Raw genomic sequence first — 9,095 nt, 5'->3', positions numbered from 1 at the left:
TGAGAATATGGTCTCTTCTCTAGTTAGAATTGGAATTGATCGAAATAGGCGAAGGATTAAGTCGTCTGCTGCCAAACTCATTGCTCACCTTCCTTTGCAATCTAACGATATCTGATTTACCTGATCTGATATCAGTTCCAGAAGGTTTGGGGAGACTGCATTCTCTCTATGATTTAACCATCATGAGATGTCCAAGATTGAGGAGCATTCCAGAAGACAGCCTTAGCAGCCTTTAACTGCCTGTGAAAATTAATCATCGGTGGATTCTCCGGAGAGCTGCAAGAATTCCCGGGGTCTGAATTCCATCCAACATCTCAGTCACTCCCTTCAAGTTTTGCATCTGATCGGATGGAGAAAGCTGAAGTCTCTCCCTCACCAACTTCAACTGCTCACCGGCCTCGAGGAATTGACGATAGACAAGTTTGAAGGAATGGAAGCCTTGCCAGAGTGGTTGGGAAATCTCTCTTCTCTAAAGCTTATGCAACTCATTTAATGCCATAATCTCATGTATCTACCTTCTGTGGATGTTATGCGAAGCCTCTCCGATTTAGAAAGATTTTATATTACAAGGTGTCCTAAGTTAAAGACAAGATGCGCCAAGGAGAGTGGCCCTGAGTGGTCCAAGATTTGCCGCATTCCAGAAACATATATTACAGGTCGCTTGTTTGATATCTGAAACCACAACTCTGCATCATTGTTGTTTATATACAAAATCAAAATGTACAATTTATCTGCCTATGATTATTTGTAAGTTAATTTTTTAATAAATTGCGGCACTGAGAGGTTTCTGTTAGCAGTTAATTTCTTATGGTTACTTTTTGGCAGTTTTGTATTTGGCAATAGTATGTTATAGAATGAATTAAAATTTGAGGATTTGCGATGATGGTATAGAATAGTTCAATCTATATAAAACTCTACTTTCCCATTTGCACACTAATATAGTAAAAAATTCAGTTTGAATAGATTTCTTTCTATACAAGTTACTTTTATAAATATTTTTTTTTCTCTGTAAATAGATACTAGGGATTAGAATTTAAAAGTAAGTTATTTGAAATCTGAAACACATTTAATCGCAAATCTTCTTGTATTCTTTTTCGACATAATGAATTTTCTCTTCTTCTCGTGATTTTTACCCAAAAGGACTTTTCCACGTAAAATGTAAATGTTCTTTATTTTGAGATGATTTTACATTTGTTGTTATCATGCTTACATTATTACAATCATATTGGAAGTTGGAACCCAATCTTCAAGGGAAACATAACAAAATAAAACCTGTTGGAATAATTTAAAAGGTCATTTTACAGCATGTTTCAATGTTGTTCAACAGATAAGACCATTTCAGGTCTTGGGGCAGTCATCGTGCTATGCATTTTCTGAAGCTTATACAGTTCCCTTCTAATCTCTTATTCACCCCTAAAAAAATATGATCAAACCTAAAAATACAATTGCCAAATTCTAGCAGAAACTTTACATTAACTTCTATCGTGGAGCTCACATGGCTCGACAGGAAACCTAAATACTTATAAATTACATATATCTATATCTAAAGAAACAAATGACATCAGGAAAGACAATGGATTTTGAGCATTCTAGATTACCTTCTACTTTTGTTTTGTATTTTCTTTGATTTCCCACACTCGCCAAACAATGAAAATTGTCTAGTTTTGCATGATCGAACAGGTGTTCCCTTGACCTGTTAAAAGAAAAAAGGTCATGTCTTTTTGTATAATCTTGATACTAATCTGTCGGCTTTTATATGTTGCGAGAAAGAAAAGTGTGCATGTGCGTGTGTTTTGGGGGCGGGGGTACCTTTCCCCTCCTAGGCGGCTTCGAGTTATTCCAACAGAAAAGCCCACTGCATCCTCTGGTTCCTGACCCTGATTCATATCCACTAAAGAAAAACCATGAATGAGCATGATGTATACAGCACAAAAACAGATCATAGTCTATTTCTTCACATCGAAAAGCAAATAAGTATCATCAAACCAGTGCAAAAAAAAAAATCCCGACTAGTTACAGAATAGTAAAAATGATTCAAGTTATTACCTCAAACGGTCAAAGACTTGGGAGCAAGAACATTCCCCACTAGTTAAGCAGACAAGAAAATGTACAATGGTCATTCGTTAACTTCTAAAGCAAACCTTTGGACCAATTTAAACCATATATTTAATAATAATAAAAATCTAATTCTACAATACACTGAAAATCTAGACAAATGAAATTAACTAAATTGAAAAGTTAAGCACTGAAAATGTTAGACAGGATTACAATTTTAGGAATGTTCAAAACCTAATAATTATTTTACCGAAACACTAACAGTATTAGATTCTAGTTATGATGAAAAATAATCAATCTGGTTTCAAGAATGTTTCCCAGCATGAAGGCTTTTTATGACCCTTTTTTCAATTATAGTATTACGTACTTACCCATTGCATCGACCTACCAAACTCAACAGAAGTCTTTGAATCTAACATTTAATAGTTGACGAGGAGAATTGATAAATGGTGAAAATAATTGGCAAAAAACGGTAACTGTATTCGTCAAACTCACATGTTTTCTTTGCTTAAATTGCTATTATGCAGCAAGCTGGGAGACATGGGATAATGATCAGCCCTTCTACCTATCTGGTCCTTCTGAACCTCTTGTACATCATTCGTTTTCAAAATTTTAAGCTCCTGGTTCAGTTCCTCATCCCATTGTTGAGAGGAGAATGCCGATGAATTTATTGATCCCAAATTACTTTGACGATAGACCTCTTGAGGTAGAACCTGATTCTTTTCAGGCTTCAACCGACTCAATGATCCAGCAGTGCCTTTCTCAGCAGCTTGTAACCAGGCAGTTTCTAACCTTTGCTCACGAATAATGGATTCAATTCTTTGCATTGGAATATCTTGCCTACTTTCCTTTGAGCTGTCAAGGTCATCTTTGCCTTCAGCTAGTAACTCAGGTGTTCTCACAATAGATTGTGAAGAATAATTAGAATAATCTTGTAGTCCTCTCAGTTTACCTTCCAAATCTCCAAAACTTCCCTTGGAATGCAAGTCTAAACTAGATAAACCATCTAGCACATTCTTAGGAATGGCCTTCCTTTCACTTCCAATTCCGGTTGCAGTTTCAACCTGCTGCAGACTATCCGGCATCTCAACTGGATTAGCATGGTTGTTTAAAGAAACCCCAACATCAGCCAAGAGAATTATTCGAACTTCTACATTACGTCTCATCACGATTTCAATAGAGTTTGTAATACTGCTTAAAAACCTCTCAGCTCTCGACTTGATATCTCCATCCGCAAATGCAAGATAAGCAATTAGAACACCTGCTAGCAGAAAAAAACTGAAAGTATGAGATAAATGAATAACATAAATGCTGTACCAAAATGTAAAGTTTTATATTTAACAGATGGCACGTACATTATTAAATGGATAAAGAAACAAGAGATGGAAAAAACAGGTGGAAGTACATATACAGATGTACCGACTATTGCAGTTGGATTTATATCCATTCAACCTTCAAAAATTTCAACTAGAAGGTTTAAGAAGCAAGATTGATAGGTCAGAATAACAAAAGCTAGCATAGAGATAAAAAAGAGATGAAGAGAATCTATCCCTGTAAAACTTCCCATCTCTTTTGGTGTTTCGATAACACTTATGCATCATAGACCTTCATGGTCTATCTCACAAATATATTTTTCACAAACTGACAACAGGAAGATAGATATTACAGATTTGATGTAATTTTATCAAGAATACTTGTATATCATTCAGTAATTTGCAAAATTATACAAAATAATTTCAAGTTTATAAGCTTACCTTCGTTTTCGGTAAGAGACAAAAGCCTCCCATGAGCATGTAGCAGCTGTCTCAATGTCTTTGAGTGACACTTGTTAATACATTTTGCCCAGATGTCATCTAATTTTTCAGAATTTCTGCAGACAAGTATCATATTTCCATTCAAACTATTGTCATGTGCAGAAGGAACAGCACCACCATCCATATATAGACCGTGATAATTTTTGGAATTGGAACCATAACCATCAATCCTTGACACTAATTCTCCCTGACGATTGGAATTTCCATTCACAGATTTGTGTAATGATGCAGAAGTTGATTTCCAAGGCACACACTGAGTTCCAGACTTCAGCTTGTAAGCTATAGCTTCCCTTGAAATGCTTTGCAGGTCGTCCACAGTTGTCTTTGAGCTCTGCCTCTGGCTGCTGCCTGACTGAGTAAGATCCGGTGAAGGCAATGAACCAAGTTGTAGCAAAGTAGCTGTAAACCATGTTGAGCGTTCACTTGAAAACCTTAGTTGTTTCTCTGCTTCTGAAAGAAGCTTTAAAGCATCTTTTAATCTCTCCATTTCTGCTTCAGTCACTGCAAAGTGTAAGAAAAGTGTAAGAAAAGTGTAAGAATAAAAATAAATACATAAAGCACCGCAAAAGATTAGCATTCAGAAGAAAATGCAATATGGGATCATCTGGATACAAGAGTCAAGACTATCATTTCTTTTGCATCTTCACAATCATCGAGTATTACCAAGGAAATATATAGTTGCTGGGAAAGAAAAGAAACTTGTACCTCATACAACTCCATTCTGCTGAAAATGCATAAAATGATTCTAATACACCTCCATTCTTCTGAAAATGCATAAAATGATTCTAATATTGTGTAATTAACACTTTCCTAGATTAGGCATTCCTTGTAAACTATAAATAGCCCTTACCTATTGTCAATGAAAGACAACAATTTTGTTCAATTTCAACATGAAAATGAGACCATAAGAGAATCTTGTATATTGGCCTTTGCTTATTCAACATAAAATAAAGGGCCATAAGGAAATCTTGTATATTGGCCAGCAAAAGAAGAGGAAAGTTCAACATGTTATATTTCTATCATTTTTTATTCAAAAAATCATATGATTTAACTTGCTTTGTTTTTGTTATTTTGATATTCACAATGTTTTTTGTTATCATCACTGTTGACTGAAGCACATCAAACTAATTATATCATAACTAGAAATGTCATTTTCAATAAAGAAGCTTTAATAAAGTAATTGGATGATACTCACAAGCTCGTCCACCAAAGAATGAGTTGCTGTACTTAGAATCAGCAATATTGTATGTTCCAGCAATGATATCCATAATAAGGCTGGCCAGTTGAGACATCAAAAACATTGGATCAACCCCCGAGTCCATCAACTCTCTAGCTCTTTTTACTGTTTCTGCTGTGTCGGATGACATAGCTAATTCCAAAAGTTCCAATAACTTCTCATCTGAAACAACCCCAACCTGCAGGAAGAAAGTTGTCCAAATAACTCAAAACTGTTCATATGTACAAAATTATATATATATATATATTGAAAAATATAGTTCTACTCAGGGTTTCAAAAAACGGTCCGCGATATAGCGGTTTTGCCGCTGTCCGAGTTACCCGCGACAGCCGCAATAGCGTCCGCGACGACCGCAATAGCGCCCGCGAAGGCCGCAATCACGGTAAATCCGAAATAACCGAAAACGCGACCGCAACCGCGATTTGAAGCCCTGGTTCTACTTATTGCTGGGACTTGCCAAACATGCTATATTTCCATGTTATTCTACTAACCATAACTTTATAACATTCATGAAGCAACCAACTAAAACACGAAAATGGAGTAACCATGCCAAGGAGTATTTTCAAGCATACTCACAAGTTCATTTACAAGGGATGCAGTGATTCTTTTACCCAACAAACTTAGCTGGTCTAGCATTGTTTCTGCATCTCGAAGTGAACCATATGCATTCAATGCAATTAAATCTAATGCATCTGATTCAACATCAAGATTCTCATCAGTAGACATCTTCCTCAACCTGGCCACGATATCATCATCTTTTATTTTGTTGAAGAGATACTTCTGACATCGTGATTGCACAGTCCGTGGAACATTCTCAATATCAGTTGTTATGAATATGAACACAAGGCATGGTGGAGGATCTTCAAGGAATTTCAGAAATGCCAGCCATATCTTAGAGGGCAACAAATGACACTCGTCAATAACAAAAACCTTGTATCGTGAAGAGCTTGATGGGAGACCTGTTAATAGGCTTTTCAAAAGGTACCTAAGTCTATCAATCCCTCTTCTATTGGTGCTGTCAAATTCCCAAAACTCCCTCTGTTTCCCGGAAATAAACTCAGTGCATTCTGTACAATAGCCACAAGGCTTAACATCTTTGGTAGTCTGACAATTCAAAGCAGCAGATAAAATTCTCGCAGCTGATGATTTTCCAGTTCCACGGGGACCTTGGAAAAGATAAAAGGGGGCAATTCTTCCCTTTGAAACAGCATTTACAAGTGATTGTACCACAATATTCTGCCCAATCAGTTCATCAAAGAACATCGGTTTGTATTTCTGACTTAAGCTCTTAATATTTTCTGGCGTACCCTCCTCTGTTTCTCCTGTAAGGGCTACAATCTCTAACCCATCTTGACTCCTGCAGCTCGATGACCATCTCTTTCCATCCAATCTACTTAGGGCCTCTAAATCTTGCTCTCCAAAGTTAGTAGAGAGTTCATCATCAGTACATCTGGTTCCGATGGATGACCCACCTCTTCCATCAGCACTATTGCTAAGCAACGGGAGAACACCTTGAGCACTTCTCAAAGCAATTTTCCGCTTATTGGAAAGAGACACTGATCGTCTATGTCTATGGTACATGGATTGACTTCCGCAGAGAATGCTACTTCCTTTTCTTCTTAAAGTATCAGAGAGAGAAGGAGAATAACAACTCCCACAAACTACTCTATGTTTGGGGGTCCTCTTTGTCCAATAGCAAGGAATACCACATCCTTGCTCACCAGGCAAATCCAAAGGGTCTTCGACCTCGTCATCCCTGTCATTCAATGAAGTCGTGGTCGCATCCCATGAGCCAACAACGCTTGGATTCCGATTGAAATACTTCTTAAAAGAACTAGTTGACAATGCAGGAGTGCTATACGTATAAGAAGAATCTTCCCTTCTGTCAGTTCTCAACAGTCTAGAGGATGAATGTGACCAGTTCTTATGCTTGAGCTTGAGAAGCAGTGGGGATGCCCCTAAAATCTTGCGAAAATCCTGGGAATTACTATAATCTTCAGTGTCATCAGATTGATCAACAGAATTACCCCTTCCTAAACCTAAAGCCAATGCAGGATGAGCCTTGAGCAATTTCCTCGAGTGAACCGAATTCCTATTAACACCATTCTTTTTCTGTTCACATCTAGGAAAAACATCAAAACTCGAACTATTCTTCTTAATATTCTTGTTGACCCCCAACATTCTTTTGCCGGAAGGTGTGACCGATAAGATGGGATTCGCATCTCTACACCTGAACATCAACGAAGCAGATCGACTCTCACCTAAACAGGTATCACTTTTTGAATCCCCACACTTCCTTGCATCACTCAAGGTATTTTCATCCACACTACCTTGAATCCAAGACGACGACTGATCCCCATCATCGCCATCATCAAAATCATCACCGTCGTCATCCCCTTCATCATCCACGTTTAAAGATGAAGAATTCTGACTCCTCCAATTATAAAGGAAAACCCTCTTATCTTTCTCATTCCCATTAGCAACACTACGACCACGATGACTATTGCTTTCGACTCTAAAGGGTAACAAAGATAAATCCAAATGAGCATTCACATTCGACCTATTTAAACTTTCACTACCTAAATGATTTCTCGAGACAGTACAAGCAGAAGTCGAGCCTGCATCTGTTGCTTCCACCACTGCCGCTACAGATCTAGAGGAGTTGATCCGCGATTTCCACGAAGAAGTGGTCCCGGGATCTCGTAAAACTCGGGCAGCTTTCCGGATTTGAGTCAGCTCCTTCTTCAAGTGCAGCCTGCTCGGATCAGCCATTCTCACATCCGACATTTTTCTTCTTCTTCTTCTTTTTGCTTTTGGGATCTCAAATCAGCTAAAGAAAAATCACCCCAGAGCAACAAAATCGCTAAAGACTGTACAGTTCTATCTCGTTCATCGCGTCCATCAATACAGATGCAAAACAGATCAAAAAAAATTGGAACGTGGAAGAAGGAATTATTACAATTTACAAAGGCAAATGGATATTGAGAAGGGAAAGCCTATGAATGCGGGCAGATGTGACAGGTTTTTCCTTTAGACAGCGTTTTAATTAGTTGATATGTAGTCTTAGCGTGGGACTATCAATGTCTAATGAAAATGAAAACTGGATTTCTTTTTCTCATTACAATTTTCTATACACTTTCTAGGGTTTTTTGTCGCCTTTCAGTTGGCGCCCCAAATGATATCTTTTAAATCTTTTGCTGTTTTCTTTTGGGAATAATTATCTTACTTTCAATATTGGTCAAATTTTATACAAAGTCCTTGTACTATGCATTTCCTTTTTCCATTTGATCATTGTACTATAATTTCATCATATGGCTAATTTATAAAAATAATATTTATTTTATATTTATTTATCAAAATAACATCCAAATAATATTATTGAACAAAATGGAATACATTCAATAAAGATGCATCACGTGAGAAGTACTTTTAAAATGACGTATTTTGTAGGATGTACTTTTATCAACGTGATAAGTTTTTATATATGATCACTCTCATCCTGACGATACATAAATATATTATTTTTAATCATTCAATTAAGATATTATATGAAAAAAATATTATGATGATCGTATATAATTGTAAAAAGAAAATATTAAGTCATATATTCACATCGCAAACATATGTAAAAATCGTTGCATCAAGTTATTTAACAGAAATAATAGAGAAAACATATCAAATTAAGGATTAAATCCAGTAAAAATGTACAACCGAAGAGCCTAACGTGCAATTTAACATTTTGATTTTCAGGTCAAACTCGTGGGAAACTCCCTCCAACGGGATACAATAGAATTTATTTTATTTTCAATGTCACGTTACTTTTATACTTGTATTCATTGTATTCTATAATAAAATAATTTTAAAATTAAATTTATAGTTCAATAAGATAAGGTATAAGTTTTTATATAAATTTTCGTTTTTTCAATCTAAGGGATGTTTGTTTGCCTCTTAATGGAAGCATTCAGCTCTGAATGTTGAACCGTTAAACA

At 36.4% G+C, this 9,095-nt stretch overlaps 1 protein-coding gene across 2 annotated transcripts; it reads right to left on the bottom strand.

Moving 5' to 3' along the window:
- Nucleotides 1-318: 318 nt before the first annotated feature.
- LOC120185868 (protein STICHEL-like) lies at nucleotides 319-8,063 on the bottom strand. 2 transcript variants are annotated; one of them, XM_039189972.1, is made up of 7 exons: nucleotides 5,683-8,063; nucleotides 5,065-5,284; nucleotides 3,810-4,370; nucleotides 2,551-3,319; nucleotides 1,810-1,891; nucleotides 1,599-1,693; nucleotides 319-611 (listed from the first exon to the last, which is right to left on the bottom strand). In XM_039189972.1, the coding sequence occupies exons 1-7, from the start codon at nucleotides 7,891-7,893 to the stop codon at nucleotides 581-583; spliced, it is 3,969 nt and encodes a 1,322-aa protein (XP_039045903.1). In that variant the 5' UTR covers nucleotides 7,894-8,063; the 3' UTR covers nucleotides 319-580. The 2 variants fall into 2 exon arrangements, with proteins under 2 accessions (XP_039045903.1, XP_039045904.1); XM_039189973.1 differs by lacking the exon at nucleotides 319-611 and having other exon boundaries at nucleotides 1,259-1,693.
- Between the last annotated feature and the right edge of the window lie 1,032 nt (nucleotides 8,064-9,095).

The sequence above is a fragment of the Hibiscus syriacus genome, unplaced genomic scaffold (assembly GCF_006381635.1).
Source record: "Hibiscus syriacus cultivar Baekdansim isolate YM2019G1 unplaced genomic scaffold, ASM638163v2 tig00113124_pilon, whole genome shotgun sequence".
Classification (NCBI taxonomy): domain Eukaryota; kingdom Viridiplantae; phylum Streptophyta; class Magnoliopsida; order Malvales; family Malvaceae; genus Hibiscus; species Hibiscus syriacus.
The sequence above is the reverse complement of the archived record's forward strand: the minus strand, read 5'-3'. Positions and strand labels throughout refer to the sequence as shown.

Bases quoted from the DNA above. Each gene is read 5' to 3' on its own strand.
- LOC120185868 (XM_039189972.1), bottom strand. From the start codon at position 7,893: ATGTCGGATGTGAGAATGGCTGATCCGAGCAGGCTGCACTTGAAGAAG. The intron at 1,892-2,550 runs GTGAGTTTGACG...GTTTTTCTTTAG, and splicing joins AATTTAAGCAAAGAAAACAT to TGGATATGAATCAGGGTCAG. The intron at 612-1,598 runs GTAATCTAGAAT...TGGACCACTCAG, and splicing joins ATACAAAACAAAAGTAGAAG to GGCCACTCTCCTTGGCGCAT.